This window comes from Myotis nattereri (genome assembly GCF_964212035.1).
Source record: "Myotis nattereri genome assembly, chromosome: X".
Lineage (NCBI taxonomy): Eukaryota > Metazoa > Chordata > Mammalia > Chiroptera > Vespertilionidae > Myotis > Myotis nattereri.
The window spans coordinates 143,357,713-143,384,454 of record NC_138078.1 but is presented as its reverse complement, the minus strand read 5'-3'; the positions used below and the strand labels follow the sequence as shown (position 1 = coordinate 143,384,454).

General features: G+C 44.5%; 1 protein-coding gene across 3 annotated transcripts; it reads left to right on the top strand.

The window, feature by feature from the left end:
- Nucleotides 1–26,632, top strand: LOC308511161 (histone H2A-Bbd type 2/3-like). 3 transcript variants are annotated; one of them, XM_081081155.1, is made up of 4 exons: nucleotides 1–314; nucleotides 6,494–6,584; nucleotides 19,422–19,597; nucleotides 25,986–26,632. In XM_081081155.1, exon 4 carries the CDS (start codon nucleotides 26,178–26,180, stop codon nucleotides 26,523–26,525), a length of 348 nt encoding a protein of 115 aa, XP_080937281.1. In that variant the 5' UTR covers nucleotides 1–314; nucleotides 6,494–6,584; nucleotides 19,422–19,597; nucleotides 25,986–26,177; the 3' UTR covers nucleotides 26,526–26,632. The 3 variants fall into 3 exon arrangements, 2 of the variants coding, with proteins under 2 accessions (XP_080937281.1, XP_080937280.1); XM_081081154.1 differs by lacking the exon at nucleotides 6,494–6,584 and having other exon boundaries at nucleotides 140–314; XR_013995453.1 differs by lacking the exons at nucleotides 6,494–6,584; nucleotides 19,422–19,597; nucleotides 25,986–26,632 and adding an exon at nucleotides 837–1,036 and having other exon boundaries at nucleotides 135–314.
- The last annotated feature ends 110 nt before the right edge of the window (nucleotides 26,633–26,742 follow it).

Below are 26,742 nucleotides of genomic sequence, written 5' to 3'. Positions count from 1 at the left end.
GGAGCCTGTGGCTCCAACATCTTTTAAACAGACTAGTCCGCCCCATTCCCATCCTTCTGGATCGGAGGCTCCGCTACGCCGCCGCCGTGGGCCAAGTCCCGGGCGCGCGAGGAGCCCACCCTGCACGGCCGGAAGGAGCGGGGCGGGGCCTCCAGGCTCCCAGCTGGGCCTGAACCCGCTCGGGGAAGCCAGTGTGGGGCCGACTGTTTTTTAGGCAAAAGCCAAGGGCGGGCGCGCCAGGCTGCCTCCCCAGGCTCTCCTTACTTGCAATTCCTTCCGCTTTGCTGAATTGGGAGTCGCGATCTCCAGCACAGGTGGGTCCCGCCCCGTGGATCCGGGAAGGGGTGTCCCGGGTGGGTGCGATGGGTGGGGTTTGCCCGGGCGCTTGCATGCAGGCCTGGCGCAGTGCGGGATGGCACGGCGGCTCCCACCCCAGCTGCTCGGGCCCGTGGGCGGCGGTACTCACCTGAACCCTGGCAGAGAAAGAGGCCACTCGCGCCTTGCTGCAGGGCCGTCCGTCGTCACGGTTCGTGCCAGTTGCGCGACAAAGAGTCCGCCCCGAGATCAGCGCAGGGCCAGATGGGCCTAACGCTGGAAAACAGCTGCAAGATCTGGAGCAAGCCCGCCTTGGGACTTGCGCCCAGTATACATTGTTTTAAACTCGATCGGACTTCCCAGTCCTGGATCTGAAACTGATTTGGTGTCGAGCTTTCAGCAAGTCCCTGCCCTCTCTCTGCTTCGCTCTGCTTGGCAGTGGAGAGGAAGGTGGCTGCCTGCACGACCTTGCAGCACTGATTTTTCTTTCGTTCTAATATCCACTAATGTTCTCTGCCCAGATTTTACCCTTTGTCTGCCCCTCATGAGCGAGGAAGCTAGGCAAGGAAGTTCTCTCTCTAATGAAAACAACTCTGAAAAGCCTTTTTAATACTACTGCCTGCCCTGGACACTGGAAACAACCTCCATTCAATGCTTAGTTTGAATGGCAACTCTGAAGAATGCTCTTGTGAATGCTTTACTATTAAAGATTTTAACTGGATGATTGTTTGACCAAAATGTTTTGTGCTCAATGAACATAATACACTGCTTAGCGTGTCTCATCAGAAAAGACCTGCGTGACTTTAGTGTGCCTGCCCAATCGCTGAAAGAAAACCTTCAGCTCTCACATGTAGGAATACTTCCATAATCCATTCCCATACAGCAGTTTTTAGAGTTGCTTCTTACCTTGGTATTGCCCTTTCAGGAAACACGGTAGTAAAAATTACATACAATTTATTTTACATGAACTTAACTGTAAAGGCAAAGAAGAATTATAATCACCATGAACCAACATTGTGGGGTCATTCTGACTCCTCTGCATGAAGGAATTGGTGATAATGAGAATGACAACCATATATTATGCAAAGCACTATAATCTGCAAAATGAGAGGTGAATGTGTTTATTGACCACTATACATAGAGAGGTTATACTTTATTTCATAACCAGTGTGATGAAGGGAATGTTCACTGGGGTGGTTGAGCCTGGGGGCATCCTTTGGGTACCCACCGCATTTTTTATGTGCAAAGTGTGGACTGGGATGGATCACTTCCTTGCTTTGGCATCTGTGTTAGGAACCACAAGCAGTTGTGTATCTCTGCTTGGCAACCCTGGGAACAGCAGTAAAATATCCAAACATCACTCAGCAACTGCAGTGCTTCTAGCAGCTGTGTTTTCTGCCTGCCAGGAAGGGGGGCGGGGCTGGTGGTGCTGGATTAATGCACCTTTCTGGTAGGAAGAGTCTCTGATTAGAGCCAAAGTGAACATAGATCCACCAGTTGGACACCTTCGTGACCCTCTTTCTACAACAAGAAGTATTTCCCCTGCTCATATAGGCTGTACATGCACCTGAGAGAAGAAGGGGCTCTTGACAAAACCCATCTGTGCACACCGGCAGGTTCCATGTCAGGAGTGGCTGAGATGAGGTGGGTGTCCTTCAGGGCACGGGACCTGATGGTTTCCCAAACGGCTGATAAATGAGAGGGAAGTGGTGGTAGACGTCTGCTGAGTCATCCTTGAGGGCGAGTCTAGGACTGGCTGTTTGGCAGGACCTGGGGGATGCTTTGGTCATATTTTTACTCTGTTCATTCATTCTTTTATTCCAAAGTCAATCAATAAATGCTTACTTTGTGCCAGGATGCTGATCCACTCGCTGCGATTGGCAGCACAGGGGACAGTAAGTTCGGGAGGACAACAGGAATTCAACTTGAAGCATGCTGAGTGGGAGGCATCCTCACTCTTCCCCATTCCCTGAATCCAATCAGTGCAAAATCTTGTCACTGCTGCCTCCTGGGTATTTTTAAATCCCACCCACTTCTGTTTGCCTGCCACTGCTACTCCAGATTTCAAGCCAGAATCATTCTTTTTTGGTGATTTTTAAATAATATGTTTTTGGGAGAGAAGGAGAAAAACATTGATGAGAGAGGAACATCAATCAGCTGCCTCCTGCACGTCCCCTACTGGGGATTGGGACCACAACCCAGGTATGTACCATCGAACCAGTGACCTCTCGGTGCATGGGAGGACTGAGCCACACTGGCCAGGGTATTTAATGATTTTAAAATTTTTGTTTTAGAAGATCTAAATCATTGCTGGACCCTCAGTCTTAATGGGAAAGCCACCACTCCTACCATCACCACAGCAGCAGCAACAACAACATACAAGAGCCTAACGAGCTCTGTGTTATTCCTAATATAATGTCCAAGAGACAAATTCTTTTTCCTCTGCTTTCTAGGGTGTTTTTAAAATTGTGTATTAAGATATAATTTACACACCATAAAATTAACTCATTTTAAGTGTACACCTTTAAGGATTTTTAGTAAATTTGTTGAGTGGTGCAACCATGACCACAGTGCAGTTTTAGACATTTCCATCACCTCAGTGACATCTCTCTCTTACCCATTCGCACTTAATCCCTGTTACCACCCCCAGCCCCTAGCAACCATTAATCTGCTTTCTGTGCCTACGGATTTGCCTATTCTGAACATGTTATACATGCAGTCATACAGTATGTGGTCTTTTGTGACTTAGCGTAATGATTTTAGGCCTTGTTTTCTTTTTTAATATATGCATTCAATGCTGTAAATTTTCCCCTAAGCACTAAAATTGCTACATCCTACAAATTTTGATAAGCTGTGTTTTTCTTTTTATTTATTTCAAAGCAGTTTTACATTTCTCTTGAGATTTTTTTCTTTGACCATGGGTTAAGAGTGGGTTGTTTAATCTCCACATATTTGGGGATCTCCAGTTATATTTCTGTACACATTGTATGGTTTCTGTTCTTTAAAATTGTTAAGGTGTGTTTTTATGACCCAGAATGTGATCTATCTTGGTGAATGATTCATGTGAGCTTGAGAAAAAGATATATTCTGCCATTTTTGGATGAAGTAGACTATAGATTTCAATTATATACAATTGGTTGATGGTGTTGAGTTCAGCTATGTTCTTACTGATTTTATGCCTTCTGTATCTGTCATTTGTCTTTTTTAATATATTTTTATTGATTTCAGAGAGGAATGGAGAGGGAGAGAGAGATAGAAACATCAATGATGAGAGAGAGTCATTGATTGGCTGCCTCCTGAACACCCCACACTGGGATCAAGCCTGCAACCTGGGCATGTGCCCTGACCGGGAATCAAACCGTGACCTCCTGGTTCATAGATCTACTCTTAACCACTGAGCCATGCCTGGCTGGACAGATTTCATTCTTTTAGTGACCCTATACCAGTTGGATAATTTGTTTTGCTTTGTTTTACAGTTGAAGCTAAAACATAGACATTTGTGGTTTCAATTTCTTAGCATGATTCTTGTGCTTCAGAAAAAGGAGAGGCAAAGTCATTGTTTTTCCCAATCCCTAATGTAGTCATTCTCCTCAGATGTCACTGCCAGTCATTCAGGAATCAAAATGCCTAGTTTTTTGGCTTGTAGACTTTCAGAAGAGGATGTTTCTTTGTAGTAAACATGAAGAGATTGAAGTTGACATATGTGATTACCTACTCCGACTAGAATTTCTAGCTATGGCCATTGCCCAAGTGTTTGTGAATATTTTGTAATCAATGATTTTTGGGTCTTGACTTAATTTAACTAACATAAAAACGCATTGAGTCTTTAGTATATGTTTGGCCTGTGGGGATTACAAAGAAATTTGTTCTGTGACCTCGTGGAATTTACAGTCTATCTGGAGAATCAAAGCTTACATTCTTGAATCAATTAGGTCAATTCACTCAAGATAATACCCTCATGTTTGGTTCCAACAGTATGTGTTGCTGATCGTCAGGAAAGACAATAAATCTGTGTAGTCCGGGTAAGGTAAGGAAGGCTTCTTTCAATGAATAGGACTTGAAATGGCCTTTGAAAAGTCAATAGAGATTTTGCATAAAGAGAACATTCTAAGTAAAGTATTATGAGCAATACCATGGTCAGGACATTGAAACACCCCCCCCCAACTAGAATAGTTTGTCTCCTTGAATCACACGTACCCACTTCTTCATCATGTACTTCAAACCATAAAAAAAGGGAGTCCTACCGCATAAGTGGCCATTCACAGGGAAATCATAAGTCATTCCATTTGACTAACACTGGCCCATCTCCCACTTGACTCTCCAGAAACTCTCTTGTTTGTCCTGTTGGAACCTTTTCCTCATCCTTCATATGGAACACTCATGGTAACCTTCTTTGTCTCCTGACCACAATTTTATCTTTTCATATTAGTAGGTCATCCTTGGACTATCTCTGATGGTTTCTATTTTGGTTTTATCAATGCTTACAACCTTCCACCTAGACACTGATGGAAATCCTCCTTGGGTTGCAGTACCTGACCTTCATAAAGTCTATCCTTCAATCAATAATTCCAGTAGCACCATGGTGTGATGTTGGAAGAGATAATGGTGCACCAGTAGACAATATATATGGCAAGTATGGCCCTGAGGAAAGAAGCTGCCTCCTTTCATATTAAGGATGCCAACTGATAAACCAGCTAACAGAACACAAAAGTTCAGTTGCTAGCCTTGGAGTCATCTTGCTCTACTTACTCTCCCTGAAAAACATATACATGCACAGATACATGAATAAAGCCTTAGTTCAGTTTTCACTAGAAGGCACTAACACTATCATGTATGCTTCTATTGGAACTTTTTTTTTTCTAACAATGCATCACAGCCGCCCAGATTTCATAATGATCCCAAGGCACTTAGGGGTGCTCTTCATTTATACCACATCTTATCTCACAGCATTTATGCATCTTGAAAAGGGTCTTCTCCAACACAACAGTACAGGAGACTCCACATGGGTGATGGGGTGTCTTGTCCATACGTATACTACAAGTCTTCAGCAGCCAAAGGCCACTCCCAAAGTATAGGTCGGTAGTCCCTGCTGTAAAGTCATTCTCTCTAGGGCAGTGGTTCTCAACCTTCCTAATGTCGTGACCCTTTAATACAGTTCCTCATGTTGTGGTGACCCCCAATTTCATTGTTACAAATTGAACATAATTAAAACATAGTGATTAATCACAAAAATAATATGTAATTATATATGTGTTTTCCGATGGTCTTAGGCGACCCCTGTGAAAGGGTCGTTGGACCCCCAAAGGGGTAGCGACCCACATGTTGAGAACCGCTGCTCTAGGGTGTAAGGGTGCCCCCTCCAGTGCGCACCAGGGTCAGTAGGCTTCATCCAGAAGCAACACCAGACCAACACCTGTGCTCAGCAGACTTACCAAATGGACATAGAATGTGTGGTTGATGTGTGTACGTGAGTATACTTAAGTATACTGAAAGAAGTATACTTAAGTTGCCAGTTGTAAGTCCTGATGGAAGTATACTTGTGTTGCCAAATCCAATCCCAAATTCTCTGCCTGTACCATAATACCATCCCAGTGTGCCTCTGTGACTCATGGAATAAGTCACTTAAAGATGTTTTGTGGCACTGCATTTGACATTATGTCTTGTGGCATGCATAAACATGAGGTCTGTTCACTGTAGACAAGGACACACCAGGAAAACCAAAAGGGAAGATCCCCATACTCTTGACCCTAGACCCATGGTCGGCAAACTGGCTTGAGAGCCACATGTGGCTCTTTGGCCCCTTCAGTGTGACTCTTCCACAAAATACCACGTGTGGGCGCGTGTGTACAGTGCAATTGAAACTTTGTGGCTCATGAGCAGAAGTCGGTATTTTGTGGAAGAGCCACACTGAAGGGGCCAAAGAGCCGCATGTGGCTCGCAAGCCATGGTTTGCCGAGCCGCAGTTTGCCGACCACTGCCCTAGACCACCCTTGTTAGACATAAACTTTACCTCAACCTGTCCTGCCTGCCTCCCAGAACCACAAGCCATACTCTTTACAATAGGTGCACTGATGAAATTGGCCATGTCCTGCTTGACATTGTTGTTTCTCACCAAGGGCCACAGTTGTCAATGCTTTTTAAACCCCACATTCTTTAAACTCTTGCTTCTCTCTTACAGGATACTAAATAAAGTATATGTAACAGTGTTCATCTCCTTTCATGTAAAAAAAGATCTGCAACGTTTTCACCAGCACGGAGCCCAGTGGAAGGTCAGCAAAATGTCTAAAGCACCTCGTAATTCACCTCCACCTGCCTCCACCTGCCTCCACCTACCAGTTGCCTGTTAGGCTCAGTCACTAAAAGGGCCTTTGGTGGTATGTGAGTTGTGTGAGATAGGTTCTCAGTGAGTCACTAGGTAGGGGTGAGTGGTGTTCACCAGATTGATACAAATTCAAACTCGGTACCAGTGCTAAGTCTGAGGCCACTAAGCAAAAGTCCCAGGGTACACCAAGGCCAGCTGTCACCTGCTGGGTGAACACAGACCTTTGAGGTAAGTAGGGCAGGGTCTTGGGGAGTCATCTGGAGGAGGACAGCAGAGCTCATCAGGCTAAAAGATTTGGACGTTTGGAGGGAGGGTTCTGTACAGGAATAGTAGTGCTGGTCAGACAAGTGAGGGAAAAATGGCCCCTTCCCTAGATCCACACAATTAAGCCTTTTTCTCTTCATCTCTGCCACCTGTAGTCTGCCCGGACCTCCTTGAGAGCCTTCCAAGAAAGTCTGCACCATGGGCCCAGTCTAGCCAGAGGCAACAAGTTCCTCCACAACTTGAGAGCTCAGCAGAGTGGGGCCACGGGGAGTCTGGAGGGTGGGGCTGGTGCATTCCCCTATGCTGATGCAGAATGGAAGGGAGTGTTCAACCCAGGAAAGATGGCATCTGTGAGTGGTGTGGGAGAAGGACTCAGCACAGGGACCTTGGTGGCTGTCCTTTCTGGCCTCTTCCAAGAGCCACACTACTCAATCTCTCCCTGTAGGATTCCAGTCCATTCTGAGTCACCTTACCTCTGCTGGAGCCCAGCAGAGTTCATCAGACCCAAACAGACCAAGGTTTGACCATGGGAAGTGAGCATTCTGCACTGGTTGGGCATGTGAGGGATAAGTGGCCCTTGACCTGGAGCCACACAAGTCAATCTTTCTGAGATTCTACCCAGACCTCCTGGAGAATTGGAGTTTGACAGCGAGAAGTCAGGAGAGTGGGGATAGTGGATGTCCCATGAAGTGGTGGCACTGGTCAGGCCATTGGGAAGGCAGATGGAATAGTCCCCACCCCAGAGCCACACAACTCAGTCTCTGACACCTCTTGAATCCACCCAAACCTCTATACCCTGGGCCCAGTCAGCTGACTTCTTCTCAGGGCATGAGCTCTGAAGGGCAAGGTGACAAGGAGCCAGGCCATTGCATTCCTCCAGGCTAATGCCATTTGGAGGGAAGGGCTAGACCCAGGGAAGATGGCATCTTTGGTGTGGAAGAGGGCCTCAGCACAGTGACCCTGGTGGTTGTCCCTTCAACTCTCCCCAAGGCCACACAATCCAGTCTTCTCACACAATTCCACTCTGCTTTGAGCCTCCCTCCCTCCACTGGAGCCCAGGGTGAGTGGCTGCCAATGAGATTCTGTGCACTGACCCATTAGTAGAGTGTCTGGCTTTCTAGCAGATCGGCATCTCCCTGGTGGACAGAAATGCCGCTGATTTTCACAGCCAGATGTTATATAGGCTCCACTTCCCAGTTCTGGCGCTCTAGGCAGGGGAGCCTGGTTTGGGGTTGAGACCTCAGGCTCCCCAGGGGGGACCTTTGCAGCTGAGATAGCCCATTGGATTCTCAAATACTGCACATGGGTATAGAGCCAGCCCTTTTCATGATACCATCCTTCCTACTAGTCTCGAGGTGGCTTCTTCTTTAAATCATTGGTTATAAGACTTCTGTTAAGCTAGTCTTCAGCTGATTATTCAGATTGATTGTTTCATATTTTAGTTTTAATTCCAATTTGGTCCTAAGAGGAGCTGAAAGTAACTTCCACCTATCTGCTGCCATCTTGGATCTCAGTTTGTCATTTTTATCAGAGTAAAAATCTAAGTTGTTTTTTTTTAATATATTTTATTGATTTTTTACAGAGAGGTAGGGAGAGGGATAGAGAGTTAGAGACATCAATGAGAGAGAAGCATCGATCAGCTGCCTCCTGCACACCCCACACTGGGGATGTGCCCGCAACCAAGGTACATGCCCTTGACCGGAATTGAACCCAGGACCCTTCAGTCTCCAGCCCGATGCTCTATCCAGTGAGCCAAACCAGCTAGGGCAAAATCTAAGTTTTTATGTTTTAGTATAGAAGGCCCTTTGTGATCTCCTTTCTGACATCACCTATTAGTTTTCCCCTTGATTACTCAGCTCAGCCACACTGCCTTTAATATATATATATATATATATATATATATATATATATATATATATATATATGATTTCAGAGAAGGGAGAGAGCTAGAAACATCAATGATGAGAGAGAATCATTGATTGGCTGCCTCATGCACGCCCCACACTAGGGATTGAGCCCACAACCTCGGCATGTGCCCTGACTGGGAATCAAACCTTGACCTCTCAGTTCCATAGGTCAACAATCAACCACTGAGCCATGCTAGCTGGGCCACACTGCTTTTTATACTGTTCTTTGGCAACAATAGATACAATCGCAGCTTAGTACCTTTACACGGGTCTACTTTACACCAGATATTTTCATGACAAGCTACCTCTCTGTTCAAATATTATCTTTCTCAATGAACTCTACCCTGACCACCATGTTTAAAAGTCCTGCTACTTAACAGCATACACCTTTACTTTGCTGGGTTTTTTGCAGCTCTTATTACCTTTAATATACTATATCATTTCCTTTATATTGTTTATCTTTAATTGTCTACCTCCTCCCACTAGAAGATAAACTCCATGAAAACAGGAAATTTGTCTGTTTTGTTCACTGATATATCTATGCCAAGGGCCTAAAATAGTGCCTGGCAGAAAGTTGGCACCTAATAAATATTTCTTAAATGAATTGATTAGCTAGTTAATTCGTTAATAAGGATGTCAGGGAAGGTTTTTAAGATGAATTTCTATTTAATTCGAGACCTGAAAACTGAATAGGGAAAGAATGAGAGGGACAACATGGTTGGCAGAGGAAACAACATATGTGAAGGCCTTGAGGCAGTGAGGGCGAGACCAATAAGGCCAATTATGTAAAGCCTTGAGTGTCATTGGAAAGAGATGACTTCATCCTTTTGCCTGCCCTCTAGAATCTCTCACCAAATGGGGAAGGAAAAATGAACAGCCAATTATTATACGTGTTGTAAGTGTACTAGTAAGAGAATGCAGAAAGAGCTGTGAAAACACTGAGTGGTCAGCTGCTAACTCTTCCTAGAGGAGTTAGGAATATTTTACAAAGAAGGTGACATTAGAGCTAGGTCTCAGGCAGGAGAGTGACATGATGAAAGTGTTTTAAGAAGATTAATCTGGCAATAGTATGGAAAGTGGATGGGAATATGGATGGACTGAAGGCAAAGAAATCATCTAGCCTATGGCAGTAGTCCAGGCATGAAGTGATGAAGGCATCTATAGGAATGGAAAGAGAAGGACAAATCTGAGAGACATTTGGAAGGAAAAATTGACAGGAGCTAAATGGACTCTTGGCTTTAAGCCTCTTGAGAGGTAATGCTTCTTCCTTAGTAATAACCATGAAAAGATTCAGACTGACCTATTATGTAATTGCCTACTCTGACTAGAATTTCTAGCTATGGCTGGCCTCCAAAAGTTTGTTATTGTGATTGATACTTGTTGGACCTTAATTTACATTAAGATGGCTTAGACTCTTAAGGTTGGGATGCTCTCAAAAACATAATTTTGACTATGAAACAGCAAATTATTCCATTAAAAAAGAAATGAGTGAAACCATGGGACTGCATAGGAAGTTTTACAATGAGCTCATAGTTCCTTTTTTAAAAGTATAATATTACATATGGAAAAGAAGAATGGCTGTAACAGGTGGCATGTGCCTAAAGGATTAGTATGTGGAAAAATAAGGCCCCAAATTACCTCTGGCTTGGATAAATATATATTTACAAAAACAATAAGAACAACATTTTAACTATGTTCTCAGAAAGAAAAAAAGTATGTGTGTCCTGGATAAGTTGCAACTCAGATGATATTCTTAAACTTCTCTCAATGATCAAGGAATTAAAAAGATGAAATATTGCCATTTTGTAACAACAGGGATGGACTTTGAAAGTATTATGCGAAGTGAAATAAATCAGACAGAAAAGGACAAAACTCATATGACTTCACTCATATTTGAAATATGCAACAAACAAAAAATAAACAAAACAAAATAAAAGCAAATTCATTATCAAATATATGGACATCAGATTGGTGGTTACTAGTGGGGAATGGGGGCATAATAGGTCAAAATGGGAAAAGGGAGTCAAATATATGGTGATGGATGGAAACTACACTTTTGGTTAGTGAGTACACAGATGTCAAATTATAATGTTGTACACCTGAAACGTATAATGTTATAAACCAATGTGACCTCAATAATAATAAAAATGTGTTTAGTTTATCCTTACCTTGATTGATAGTTGGACTTGATATAAAATTATGGGTTACAAATAAAGTACAGAAGTTTTAAAGAAAAAAAAATTATAACAAAGAAAAAGAAGGAAAAGTTTTCAAGTAAGAGAGTACTTAGAAAGTTACAAAGTTATCAACAAAGAGATTCCACACAAATATAATTTTTACTTCTGACAAGATCATTACATGTAGTTTATGGAAGTATAGAAGAAATATGGAATGAGAAAATGACTGATATTTCATCAAAATTTTAACATCTTTTATGACACACTTATGAAAAATAATTATGAACCCATATTGATGGTTTAGATAATTAAAACAATTGTATATTAATTAATTAAGTTATTAGCATACTCAAAGAGTAACGATTAACAGACCATAGGCAAAGGAAGAGTTTTGATAGGCTGTTTCAAACCTATGTTTAGCTTGACCTAGGCAATATTTTTATTATTTTTTTATTTAAACCTTTATTGTTCAGATTATTACAGTTGTTCCTCTTTTTTCCCCCCATAGCTCCCCTCCACCCAGTTCCAACCCCCGCTCCGCCCTCACATCCCACCACTCTCCTCATCCATAGGTGTACGATTTTTGTCCAGTCTCTTCCTGCACCCCCACACCCATTTCCCCCCGAGAATTGCCAGTCCACTCCCTTTCTATGCCCCTCATTCTATTATAATCACCAGTTTATTCTGTTCATCAGATTATTTATTCACTTGATTTTTAGATTCACTTGTTGATAGATATGTATTTGTTGTTCATAATTTTATCTTTACCTTTTTCTTCTTCCTCCTCTTCTTAAAGGATACCTTTCAGCATTTCATATAATACTGGTTTCGTGGTGATGAACTCCTTTACTTTCTCTTATCTGTGAAGCTCTTTATCTGACCTTCAATTCTGAATGATAGCTTTGTTGGGTAAAGTAATCTTGGTTGTAGGTTCTTGGTATTCATCACTTTGAATATTTTTTGCCACTCCCTTCTGGCCTGCATAGTTTCTGTTGAGAAATCAGCTGACAATCATATGGGTACTCCCTTGTAGGTAACTAACAGTTTTTCTCTTGCTGCTTTTAATATTCTCTCTTTGTCTTTTGCTCTTGGCATTTTAATTATGATGTGTCTTGGTGTGGTCCTCTTTGGATTCCTTTTGTTTGGGGTTCTCTGTGCTTCCTGGACTTGTAAGTCTATTTCTTTCACAAGGTAGGGGAAGTTTTCTGTCATTATTTCTTCCAATAGGTTTTCAATATCTTGCTCTCTCTCTTCTTCTGGCACCCCCATAATTCGGAATTTGGTGCGCTTGATGTTGTCCCAGAGGCTCCCTACACTATCTTCATATTTTTGGATTCTTTTTTCATTTTGCTTTTCCGGTTGGGTGTTTTTTGCTTCTTCGTATTTCAAATCTTTGACTTGATTCTTGGGATCCTCTAGTCTGCTGTTGGATCTCTGTATATTATTCTTTATTTCAGTCAGTATATGCTTAATTTCTAGTTGGTCTTTTGTCATATACTCCAGGGTCTCACTAAATTTATCGGCAGTTTCTAGAAAATTCTTGAAAAATCTTATAACCATGGTTTTGAACTCTATATCCAGTGGTTTGCTTTCCTCCATTTCTGTCATTTGTGACCTGTTTCTTTGTCTCCGCATTTTTTTATGCTTCCCTGTGTTGATAGAGTAGCTTTGTGTGCTAGGTGTCCTATAGGGCCCTGTGGCTCAGCTTCCCCAATTACCTGAGGTGGACACTCTTGGTGCACCCCTTTGTGGGCTTTGAGCACAGTGTTGTTGTAGTTAAGCCTTGATTGTTGTTGGTATCACTGGGAGGAATTGACCTCCAGGCCAATTGGCTGTGAGAATCAGCTGTGTCTACAGTGGGAGAACTTCTGTGCTGGAGACACCCTTATGGGGTAAGACTTGCTTCAGTGTGGCTTTGGTGCTCACTGAGTCTGCCCCCTGAGTGTGTCCCATATGGATCTGAGGAGTTGTAATCTGGATGGTCCCACTCTGACGACTGGGTACACTGGCTCTTGGATCTCTAAGGAGGTGCTAATTTAGCCTCTGCCTGAGGCTACCCCACAGGAGCTATGGAGAGATCTGCAGATTCCTCTTCTTTGTTTTGGGTTTGGAGGTTCCCAGATGAGGCCCAGCTGTGAAGCAATGTAAGCTGCTGTGGGGCCTTGGGCCTTCTCTTGGAAGTTCTGGGTCTCTCTGACCCAGCTGCAGTTTGTTAGGTAATTTTAGTTTGCAAAGGGCCAGGCCATTCATATGCAAAAGCCTCTGCACACAGCTTGGGTGGGGCAGGGTCTTAGGAAATCAACAGGGCAGAGCAAACAGCTATGGCTGATCCTCAGCCCTCCCCTAAGAGGCCCCAGGTCTCAGTGTCCCTCGGTAATCGCTGCAAGCACCTCTGAGAGAAAGCTGCCCTCGAGTTCCACCTGATGCCATACAGTCCAGTTTCTCCCTGTATGAGTCTGGGTCCCCAGAGACTCGCCTGGAACTGGAGTTCAGAGCAGTCAGGAGCTTGAGACTCCCTCCCAATTGAAAAAGACAACTGTGTCCTCAGTTGCTAGCCCTTTCTGCGTGCACCTCCGTACCTCTGCACCTTACTTCCGCACCTCCTCTGAGTCTCAGTGTGCTTTTCTCTTTCCTTCTAGTTGTAGAATTTCCACTCAGCCAGCCTTCCTGTGGTTCTGGATGATGTCAATTTTGTCTTTTAGTTGTAGTTTTGAAGTGGTTGTGCGAGGCAGCAATTTCAGGTGTTTACCTATGCCGCCATCTTGGTTTCTCAATATTTTTATTATTGAATAAAGATTCAGAACAAGCAGCTTACCAGATTTAAAGAGACTATGAAGCTGGAAGAAAATTAATTTAATCCAATTCCCACAAACATTTATGCAGTTTTACTATGTCTAGAAACTATGCTAGATATTAGAGTATAAAAATTAATGAGACCTATGTCTTTATATTGTGGAGCAGCTAAGTATTTCTAGGAGGAAAGACATAAAAACATAATTTTAGCAAAATGTATTAAGAAGAAAGTTAGAGACATAAACAGTATTATGAGAGAACAAAAGAGATACAACTTTATTCTGGGAGTTTAGAGAAGACTTGTTATAGGAGATGATTCTTGAGGATGAATAAAAGATAAAGTAGGTGCCGGAACCGGTTTGGCTCAGTGGATAGAGCATTGGCCTGTGGACTGAAAGGTCCCAGGTTCGATTCCGGTCAAGGGCATGTACCTTGGTTGTGGGCACATCCCCAGTAGGAGATGTGCAGGAGGTGGCTGATTGATGTTTCTCTCTCATCGATGTTTCTAACTCTCTATCTCTCTCCCTTCCTCTCTGTAAAAAAATCAATAAAATATATTTTTTAAAAAAAGATAAAGTAGGAAGGGCTTCCAGTTTGAGGAAATAAAAACATGAACATGAGTTTCTTAGAATCATGAAAGCATTTAGTGGGTCTGGGAAACTATAAGCAATAATGTACAAAGACATAAATAGCAGAAAGTAAGGCTGAGAAGTAGCTCAGGACCAGGTAATGGAAGGCATTGCATAACATGATAAGGAAACTGGACTTTACCCTGAAGACCCTAGCAATCCATTCAAAGGGAATGACATACTGACATATCTGTTTTCTTTTCGTTCAATCCCTACAGTGTGCACAATAGTTTGAATTGAAGGTGTGTGTATATGGATAGATTAATTAAGAGTCTATTACAGTCTTTGAGTGAGAAATAATAGTGGACCTGAACTTAGATGGTGATAAGTAGAGATATCATGTAGTACATGGGGTTTAAGAATCATTTAGGTCAGGGGTGGGGAATATCCAGCACAAAAGCCGTATAAGGTCCACAAAATCATTTGGTCTGGCCCTGCCAAAGCATTAGGGGTGAGTTGATTAAATGTTTGAGCAAATATAGTTGGCTAATTTTTAAGTTCTGTAAAGAACTCTGATCGCATGGAGTCCTCCCAGTTTTGCCAGGCGTAGTTAACTGCTTTTTCCTTTGCGCTTTTTCACTGTACTCTGTGATTACAACTATCATAGATAGTATTGGTTATCACCCTATATCTGTCTTTCTTCCTCATTAGATTGTGAGGTGTTTTTTCAAAAATATATTTTATTGATTTTTTGCAGAGAAGAAGGGAGAGGGATAGAGAGTTAGAAACATCGATGAGAGAAGAGAGATCGATCAGCTGCCTCCTGCACTCCCCCTATTGGGGATGTGCCCGCAACCAAGGTACATGCCCTTGACCGGAATCGAACCTGGGATCCTTGAGTCCGCAGGCCAATGCTCTATCCACTGAGCCAAACCGGTTTAGCGATTGTGAGGTTCTTGAATGGTGGCTGGGGTTGCTGACTTATTTATGTTTATATCTCCAGTACTCAGTAATATATGTTGGGTGAAATAATGAATAAATGAATTAATATACTTGCTTAAGAGTGGTTTGGTGTGGGGAGTAATCTATACTAATAAAAGGGTAATATGCTAATTAGACTGGACATCCTTCTGGACAAAGCCACGGTGGCAGGGGCCAAGGCAGAGGTGGTTAGGGGTGATCAGGCCGGCAGGAGGGAGCAGTTAGGGGGGATTCAGGTCAGCAGGGGAGGGCAGTTCGGGGCATTAGGCTGGCAGGCAGAGGTGGTCAGGGGCGATCAGGCAGGCAGGCAGGCGAGCAATTAGGAGCCAGCAGTCCCAGATTGCGAGAGGGATGGCCAACTGCCAGCTTAGGCCCAATCCCACAGGGGTCCTGGATTGGAGAGGGTGCAAGCCTGGCTGAGGGACCCACCCCACCCCCCCATGCATAAATTTCATGCACTGGGCCTCTAGTCCAATATAAAAGAATAAGAGTATTTGATTAAGAATTGAGCATTAGACCAGGGGTTGGAATTTTATTATCCTTCGAAGGGCCAGATAAGAAATATTGTACACTTTGGAGGCCACATATGGTCTTGGGCTCATAGTCTTCATTATTTTTGTTTACAACCCTTTAAAAATGTAAAATTCATTTTTAGCTTGTAGGCCATATAAAAATAGGCATGGGCCATAGTTCGATAGCCTCTGTAATAGACAATACCCATAGGTAGGAGTTTGGAAAACAAGAGTCTATGGAAAAAATAAACATAACCCAGATATCAGCAGAGGCCACTCTATGCTCTTCTCCTTGCCACCACCCACACACTCTCAATAAATTTGAGTTTAGCTCTTGATTTCCAAACCTGTTATTTCAGAACATTCCCTTCGTCATCAGCAAATTCTATTATGTCTTTAGCTATGGCCTCTGGTATGTGATTGGTTTCATCCCACATCAACATGAAATTTAGTCCCCTCATCAGCTTACATCACACACACACATGCACACATCCACTCAAAATTGGCAAAATTGGCAAAATTGGCATTTTGTGCCTGGCCGGTGTGGCTCAATAGTTGAGCACTGACCCATGCACCAAGAGGTCCCTAGTTTGATTGTCGGTCAGGGCACATGCCTGGGTTGTGTGCTTGATACCCAGTGCAGGGCATGCAGGAGGCAGCCAATCAATGTGTCTCTTTCACTAATGTTTCTGTCTCTCTAACTCTCTCCCTCCTCCCCTCTCTAAAATCAATAAAAACATATTTTACCAAAAAATAAGCATTTTGTGGGTTTAGTGACCTTAGGGGTTTATTGACACGGTTCACATCAAGCACCATTCAACTTCTTTGCAGTTGCATATCTTCTCTTTTCCCACAAGACAAATTAATTCCTTTTAAGGCCTTATCCAAATGAAGTTGTTTTATTAACCTTTCTGAAACCATCACACTCAGGGAGTTCCCAACTCCAAGCAGGTTTATCAAGAGATATAGTTTATTCTTAACAACAACCATAATAATGGTGATGATGATAATGATAATAGCAGCTAACATACATAGGTCTTAGTATGGGACAGACACAGTTCTAAGTGCTTTAGTGCTCATATTAAACCCAGGAGGGAAGTGTTATTATTGTCCTCATTTTACAAAATAGGAAATGGAGTCACTGGAAGTTTAAGTAACTTGCCCACAGTCACACATAATCATTGGGAAAGAAAGCTCCAAGGAGCCAGGGTGAGGGCAATCAATACTGTCATAAGTAAAGAGGCCCAGAAGGATGGAACCTGAAAACCAATGCTTATATGTGGTGGGAAGGTTAAAATTAATGAAATTTACCCCTACCCAGTTTGGCTCAGTGGCTAGAGTGTTGGCCTGTGGCCCAAAGGGTCCTGGGTTCGATTCCAGTCAAGGGCATGTACCTTGATTGCAGGCTCCTCCCTAGCCTGGGCCCTGGTTGGGGCCCTAGTTGGGACACGTGAAGGGTTCAACTAATTGATGTGTTTCTCTCACATCAATGTTTCTCTCTGTCTTCCCCTCTCTCTTCCACTCTCCCTAAAAATCAATGGAAAAATATCCTTGAATGAGCATTAACAAAAAGAAAAAAAGTAGTGAATTTTCAAAGAACTACCTCAGATTTTTTGTTCTTTTGGGGGTTTTTTACTTCATATAGACACAGACAACATTATGGTGATTACCAGAGGGAAGAGGAGGTGGGGTGGTGAGAGATAGAGGACAGTAAAGGGGGAATAAATGGTGATAGAAGGAGACTTGACTTTGGGGGTGAACACAATCCTATCTAATAATAGAGAAACATGGTAATTAGCCGTACAACCGCTACCCTTCCCATTGGCTAATCAGCAAGATATGCAAATTAACTGCCAACAAATATGGCGGTTAATTTGCATATGTAGGCACAATGCTGGGAGGCAAAAGGGAAAGGACCGAAGAAGCCCCCTGCCACTGACAGTGATCGGAAACCCAGGGGGGAGCTAAGAGCCGGGGGCAGGGCAAAGGCGGCCCTGCCCCCCAGCCGTGATCAGAGAAATGGGAGCCTTTGCCACCCCCGACCAGTGATCGCAGGAAACAGGGGTGGAGCTCACAATGGGAGCTGGGCAGGGGTGGAGCCAGCATTCCGGGGAGCTAGGGGTCCCTTGCCCGGGCCTAAAGCCTTGGCCAAAGACGTTAGGCCTGGGCAGGGGTGGAGCCTGCAATCCGGGGAGCTGGGGGTCCCCTGCACAGACCTAACACCTTGGCCAGAGGCGTTAGGCCTGGGCAGGGGCAGAACCAGCCATCACAGGGAGCAGGGGTGGAGTCAGCCATCCTGGGTAGCTGGGGATCCCCTGCCCAAGCCTAAGGCCTTGGTCAGAGGCATTAAGTCTAGGCAGGGGCAGAGCGGGAGATCGTGGGGAGCTGGGGGTCCCCTGCCCAGGCCTAATGCCTTGGCCAGAGGCATTAGGCCTGGGCAGGGGCAGAGCCTGCAACCGAGGGCAGCTGGGGGTCCCCTGCCCAGGCCTAAGGCCTCGGTCAGAGGCATTAGGTCTAGGCAGGGGCAGGGCGGGAGATCACTGGGAGCTGGGGGCCCCTGCCCAGGCCTAATGCCTTGGCCAGAGGAGTTAGGCCTGGGTAGGGGCAGAGTCAGCAATGGTGAGCAGCTGGGGGTCCCCTGCCCATGCCTAATGCCTTGGCCAGAGGCATTAGGCCTGGGCAGGGGCAGAGCCTGCAATCGCAGGGAGCTGGGGGTCCCCTGCCCAGGCCTAACCCTCGGTCAGAGGCATTAGGTCTAGGCCAGGGCAGAGCAGGAGATCGTGGGGAGCTGGGGGTCTCCTGCCCAGGACTAATGCCTCCACCAGAGGCCTTAGGTCTGGGCAGGGGCAGTGCCAGAGATCATGGGTAGCAGGGGCGGAGCCAGCAATCGGAAGGGGCTAGGGGCCCCCTGCCCAGGCCTGACGCCTGGGCCAGAGGCATCAGGCCTGGGTGGGGGGCAGAGCCAGTGATGGGGGGAAATGAGGGTACCCTGGCAGAGGCGTCAGGCCTGGGCAAGGGGCTGATCCTGCAATTGGAGGGTGATGGGGGTCAATGCCTTTGGCCCAGGCGTCAGGCCTGGGCGGGGGGTGGAGCCATCAATCAGAGGGGTATGCGGGTCTCCTGCTCAGGCCTGATACCTAGGCCAGAGGCGTCAGGCCTGGGCAGGGGCGGAGCCAGCTATGGGAGGGAGATGGGGGTCCCCTGCCCAGGCCTTACACCTCTGGCGGAGGCATCAGGCCTGGGCAAGGGGCCAATCTGGCAATCGGAGGGTGATGGAGGTCAACGCCTCTGGCCAAGGGGTCAGGCCTGGGCAGGGGAGATGGGGGTTCCTCTGCCTGGGCCAGAGGTGTCAAGCCTGGGCGGGGGTGGGTGGGGTGCCAAGCCGCAGATTGGTGTGAACTACAGAGGAAGCACCTTTTCTGACCGCTCATTGGTTAAGCTCCCTGTATGCCACTGGTAATATTTTGTGAGATCACAAAATCTATTCTTTTACAGTTTTTTATGTAGTCTTATTCTCTTGGGCTCATAAAAGTTGTTTTATGTTGCTACTAACTCTTTCTTCTTATTATTGAATGTTTTAGGATGTGCCACAGTTTGTCCTACCTGCAAAGCAGGATCCAGGACCTGCTGAGGGGAAGAGTCATTCACTGGGCCCTTCAACAGCCCAACTTCAAAAGCTTACTTCCATTAACCATCCATTGACACCATACAGACTCCAAGCCTCTGAATTGTGCTTGACAACATGGAGATGATTTTGGTAAGATGTGTGGGAAAAAATACTTTCTTTTTAATTGTGATAAAAACAACATAAAATTTAACATAACCATTTTTAAGTGTACAGTTCAATAGTGTTCAATATATTCACATTGTTTTGCAATAACAGATAATTTTTATGTGGACTGAAAATACTTTCTAAGGACCTCTAGCCATTTATTTCCAAGGTTATCCTACAGGTTGCAAGAAAGACAAAAATAATTTGGGCAATAGTAAAATGTCATCCCAGCTAGAAAAAGGGAACACTGTTCCAGCCCCACTCTTATCTCGCTGTATCTCATAAGGAAAAATAGGAAAGTAAAGAAAGCCTCATTGTACAAGAGAGAGGTTCAAAGGCATAGACTGGAAATGCTACCACCAGGAAAAGTATTACGTGGAAGAGGGGGCGGGGAAGCTTTATCCCAGTGTATTAGTTGCATAACACTGCTATAACAAATTACCACAAACTAGTTGGCTTTAAACAACATAAATTTATTCTCTCTCAATTCTGGAGGCTAGAAATCTGAAATCAAGGTATTGGCAAGGCCATGCTCCCTCCAAAGACTTTGGGAGAGAGCTCTTCCTTGTCTCTTCTAGATTCTGGTTATCATTAAATCTATTCTGGTGGTTGCCAACAATCCTTCATGTTCCTTGACCTGTGGCAACATCACTACATTCTCTGTCTCCATCATCACATGGCCTTCTTCCCTGTGTCTCTTCTGTGCCTTCAAATCTCTCTTTCCTTACAAGGACATCAATTGTTGGATTTAGGGCCATCCTAATCCAGTATGACCTCAAATAATCTTGGTTACCTTCAAAGACCCTATTTCCAAATATAAGGCCTTATTCACAGGTACTAGGAATTAGGATATTAACATATCTTTTGGGGGCATACAGTTCAAACCATAACACCTGAGAAAGGGACTAAAAGACTTGTGAAGGCCGCACTTCCAAGACATAGGCCCACTGTTCACTCTAAAGATTGAAACATAATTCCAAGATTAGAGAATGTCCTCCTTCCACATATAATACAACCAATACGCCTCTGGTTAAAATAAAAGTGGGCTACAGCTGGGAGAGCTGCGAGAGGCAGACTGTCTCTGATGTGCAGCACAAAGTAATGGGGAGACAAAAACAGGACACCAGAGAAGTTTACTGCCTCTGTTATTCATAGACGCAAACATCAGATAGAAACCATCTTTGGCCAGACTGATATAAATATTCACCTTGAAGTTCTATTTACCTCAGAATCTACTGTCCTATACAGCATGCCTGGCCAACAACAACAACAACAAATTTTAAAAACATGCTAAAAGGCAAGAAATAATACAATTTGGAAAGACAAAGCACCATGAGAACTAGGTTCACATATGATACAGGTGTTGAAATTATCAGTCAAGAAACTCAAATTAACTATGATTACTATGTTAAGGACTCTCATGGAAAAAATAGACAAGATGGAAAATATAAGAATCCAAAAGATCTCTCTCTCTCTCTTTCTCTCTCTCTCCTCTTTTTAAAATGTATATTGTTTACTGATTTCAGAGAGGAAGGGAGAGGGAGAGAGATATAGAAACATCAATGATGCAAAAGAATCATTGATTGGCTGCCTCCTGCACGCCACTACTGGGGATTGAGCCCACAACCCGGGCCTGTGCCCTTGACCAGAATCAAACCTGGGACCCTTCAGTCCTAAGGCCAACACTCTATCTAAGCCAGCTAGGGTAAAATCTGTCTTTTTCTGACCCCCCGCCCTTTTCTTTCTGGTTTGATTCTCTCTCAGTCTTCTCTTATCTGCGCAGACACTCATTCAGTCTCCTTCCAAGAGTTTTCTTCTTTTGCCGGCCCCTTAAAAGAAGTCACCCTTAGTCCCCTTCTGTGTTCTCTCTATACACTTTCCCTGTACAGTCTCACTACAGTAGGTCCTTGGGTTCCACGAGATCCATTCCTATGGCACAACGAAATACGATTTTCACCATAAGTCGGAACCCACCTACATAAGCACCTATGTCACTCACATGGAGCACATACACAACAGTAATGAAGTGAAATAGTAAAAAAAAAAAAAAATTAAAAGAAATATAACAGTTCCTGACCTTTACTTGTGGTAAATAAAAAACATAAAGCACATATGTACATATGTCGAAATGACGGAACTTGTTCTTTTAATTAAATAAATGGGAGATAGCGACGTAACCACGAAACCCCGAGGACTGCCTGTACATCATGTTCACCAGAATTATCCTAATGACTCCCAAATCTGTATCTCCAGCCCTGACCTCTATCTCTCTTTAATTCCCACACCATTTATCCTTTATCTCCATCTGAATATCACACAGGCATCTCAAACTGACATACTCCAAACTGAACTCATCTTCCAACCAATATCAGGACCTTCATCTTTAGCCCATATCTCCAGTAATGGCTCCAAAATCCATAGTCATCTCACCCTGCACTCGAGGAGCTATACCAGAGCTTTTGTCTGCTCCTCCACTAATGCTCTACTCTTTCACTCAGCTAACTTCTATTTGTTCTTCAGCGTGGACACAAATGTCTCCAGGAATATGTCCCAAACAGCAGAATCCGTGTAAATTATTCCTAAATGTTCCTATAGCATCTTGAACTTCCCTTCTCATAGCACATATCACAATATAGTGTTTCATTGTCAGGTTCCTTGTCTATATATCTTCCATCATACTACTTGCAGGAACCTGATGAACATTGCTCATCGGTATTTCTTCAATGCCTACCACAGTCCCAGATGTATAGTAGGCATTCAATAAATTGAAGGAATGAATAAAAGAATCACCAAGTCACCCTGGCCGGTTTTGCTCAGTGGATAGAGTGTCGGCCTGTGGACTGAAGGGTCCCAGGTTTGATTCTGGTCAAGGGCATGTACCTTGGTTGTGGGCACATCCCCAGTAGGGGGTGTGTAGGAGGCAGCTGATCAATGTTTCTCTCTCATCGATGTTTCTAACTCTCTATCCCTCTCCCTTCCTCTCTGTAAAAAATCAATAAAATATAGTAAAAAAAAAAAAAAAAGAATCACCAAGTCTCCAGCTAGGGTCAACAGTATCATAAATATGTCTCAAGCACCTATTATGTGTCATTTTACTAACCAAATTATTATTTTAATTGTTGACAGTAATACAGATGTCCCCCATTTCCTCCCCCCCCCCTTTACCCCTTCCACCCAACACACAACCCACCCAGGCCTTCACCACCCTATTGTCTGTGTCCATGGGCTATGCATATAAGCATATATGTACTTTGCTTAATCTCCTCCAACCCTCCCCCCCCCCCACATCCTCCCCTCTGAGATCTGTCAGCCAAATTATTTTTTAAATTGAATTTGTCCCCTGGAGTTATTTACCAATGCCATCATCTTAGTTAAGTATCTATCATTTCTTGATTAAGTTACTGCAGTAGCTTTCTAACTTCAATCTCAGGCCTCTCTATCCTATTTGCCACACAGCTGCCAGAATGAGCTTTCTGGAAACAAATCAGGCCATGCCACTCCACAGCTTAATGACCACAGTGAGCTCATAATAGCCTACAAGGTATTCCAAAACCTGAGCATAGCAGACCAGAACCTACTTATCTTGGCTCCTGCAGCCTCTACTCTAGCCACATCAACAGCCACGCCCCCATGGGCACCCTACTCTCCAGTCTTAGTAAACTAATTGCAGGTCCCCCCAAATGCCTCGGCTTCTTGTCATGGTACAGATCCCTTCTCTCACACACACTTGCCATCAAGCAGCTTGCCTGGTCCACACCTATGCTTTCAACAAAAGGTGTGTGGACCCTTTATTAGACACTATGACCAAGTGGGATTTCTCCCATGAATGTAACATATGAAAGGCAATTAATGTAATGCACCCTACTAATAGAATGCAGGGGGTGGGGGGGATCTCATGCTCATTTATTTCATAAATGTAGTGGGAAGGGAAGCATTTGACAAAATCCAACACCCTTTCATGAAAATAAATTCAACAAAATAGGAATAGAAGAGAACTTCCTCAACCTGATAAAGAGCATCCCATTGACAATGATGAAAGACCGGGTACTTTCCCCCAGGCATCAGGAGGAAGATAAGAATGTTTGCTCTTGACATTCTATGCAACATTATACTCATAGTTCTAGCCAGGCCAGCTAGATAAAATGCATTCCAATTGGAAAGGAACAAGTAAAACCATCTTATCCACAGACATATTCATATACATATATATATATATGTATATATATATATGTGTGTGTGTGTGTGTGTGTAAAACACTAAAGAATATAGTAAAACACAACAGCCTATTCAAATATGCAATAAAGGAGCTCAGCAAAGTTGCAGGAGCCCGGATCAATGTGCAAGCATCAGTTGTATTTCTATACACTAGCAACGAACATTCCAAAAATGAGGTTAAGAAAATCATGGCTTTTACAGTATCACCCAAAAGAAAATACAATACTGAGGAATAAATTTAACAAAAGACATGTCAGACTTGTACTCTGAAAACTGCAAACCATTGCTGAAGGAAATGAAAGAGGACCGAAATACATGGAAAGGCATCCCGTGTTAGTGGATTGAGCATTTAATATTGTTAAGATGGCCACAATCCCCAAGGCAATATTCAGACTCAGTGCCATGCCTGTTACAATCTAACTTGGTTTCCTTGTGAAAATTGACAAGCTGACCCTTAAATTCACATGGAAATGCAAGGAATATGGACAGCCAAAACACGCTCACAAAGAAGAACAAAGTGGGAGGACTCTCACTTCCCAATTTCGAGCTAACTACAAAGCTACAGCAATCTTACAGAGTGTGGCCCTGGCATAACGATAGGCCTATTGTAGGTCAATGTTTTAGAATTTAGAATCATAAACAAACTCATATATGTATAAATAATTGATTTCCAATAAGGGTACCAAGACCATTCAATGGAACAATGAAACATCTCTTCAAAAAAGGGGGTGCAGGGACAACTCAATATCCACAGATATAAGAATGAATATGGACCCCAAACTCACACCAGGTACAAATATTAAATATGATGGACCACAGACCTAAACTTAAGGGCTGAAACAATGTAACTCTTGAAATAAAGCATAGGTGCAAATCCCCATGACCTTGGATTAGGCAACGGGTACAAAATATGAGAGCAAAAGCAAAGCCACAAAAGACAAAGAAAAAAAAAAACAGATAAATTGTATAGCATCCAAATACTAAACTTTTATGCATCAAAGGACTCTGTCTAGAAAGTGAAAGGACAAACTCCAGTATGGGAGAGACATTTGCAAATTACATATCTGATAGTGGCCTACTTTCCAGACTGCATCAAGAACCTTAAAACTCAGCAACAGAAAAGACAAGCAGCCCAGTTTTAGGAAATGGGCAAAGCAGTTGAAAGTACATCTGCTTCCTCCTAAGCAGATGTACAAATGGCCAAGAGGCACATGAAAGGATGCTCAACACCACTAGCCGTTAGGGAAATGCAAATCAAAACCATGAGCTACCACTTCACACCCACTGGGATGGAGATTGTAAGCAAAACAAAAGGGAAATGAGTTTTGATGAGGATATGGAGCAATTGGGGCCTCAGACACTGTTGTCAGAACTGTAAAATGGAACCATCACTATGGACACCAGTGGGCAGTTCCTCAGGAAGTTAAACATAGAATTACCACATGGCCTGGCAATTCCGCTCCTAGATATGCACACAGAAGAACGGAAAACAGGTGTTCAAACAGAACCCTGTGCAGGAATGTTCACCGGGTGCTATTCACAACAGCCAGAAGGTGAAAATGACCCAAACATCCATCCACTGAGGAACCGCTGCCCAATATGTAGTCCACCCATACAATGGAATGTTATTCAGGCATGAAAAGGGAATGAAGTGCTGATTCATGCTACCACCAGGGTGAACCATAATGAGACCATTATGTTCAGTGAAGGTAGGCAGACACAAAAAGCCACCCATTTATCCTATGATTACATCCCTAGAAATTTCCAGAATAGGCGAGCCTCTGTGGACAGGAAGCAGGTTCATGGTTGCCTGGGGTCTAGGGGAGGAGGAGAGGGCATGTGGGGGTGGGGAGAGGAGGAGGGCAGTAGGAGTGACTGCCACCCAGGGTACAGGGGTTTCTTTTGGGGGAGGTTCCAACGTTTTGGAAGCAGATAGGTGTGCTGGCTGTCCAACATCACCAGTTATACCTGGTGCCACTGGATCCCACATGTTTTTTCTCTACAACATTCCTGTCCAGTGGACAGTGAGAGTTCCCCCAAAGAGAGGGTCCCATGAGCAAGGGTGAGCAGGGCGCTGCCAGCGCCCCTTCTTTGCAAGCCCCGGCCCACCAGGGCCAATGGGAAAGCAGTGACCTCACCGAACTTATGTGTCATACAGCCTGTACCTGGACCAATGAGGGGTCGGTCCATGGTCGTGAGGATACAGAGCAGGAGCCTCTGTACTGGCCATCTTGAGCGGTTGAGACCAACGGGCACCTTCCTGAACCCAACCGCACTTAACCGCACCGCAGCACGCCACAGCGCACTGTAGATCTAGGCGGGTCGGAGACAGTGCACCCCAGCGCCCATCATGTCTGGGCAAAGGAGCCGCGGAGGGTCTTCTGATCACCAGAGGCGGAACCGCACCCGAAGCCGCACCAGCAGAGCTGAATTGACCTTCTCTGTGAGCCACCTGGAGCACCTCCTGCGGGACGGCCACTACACCCAGCGTCTCAGCGACAATGCACCTGTGTACCTGGCGGCCATCATCCAGTACCTGACGGCCACGGTCCTGGAGCTGGCGGGCAACGAGGCCCAGAAAATCGGCTGCAGGCGCATCACCCCGGCGCTGCTGGACATGGCGATCCACAACAACGCACTGCTCAGCGGCTTCTTTGAGAACACCACCATCTCCCAAGTGGCCCCGGGCAGGCGGTAGCTTCCCAACATGCCCTGGGCGCCCCGGGCCTCGGCCCACTCACAGCCCAGGCAGCCCGGGCCTGTCTGGCGCCTTGGGCCAAGTTATTGAAAATAAAGTGTTGAAGGAAACCGCTGTGCCTGCTTCAGTCACTCTGTGTGGGAGGTGGTTGGTGGGATGGGCCGGTGGTGGTGTGTTCCTGGGAGTGGGGGTGGAGTCGGGGATGACAGGACAGGAG

Bases quoted from the DNA above. Each gene is read 5' to 3' on its own strand.
- LOC308511161 (XM_081081155.1), top strand. From the start codon at position 26,178: ATGTCTGGGCAAAGGAGCCGCGGAGGGTCTTCTGATCACCAGAGGCGG.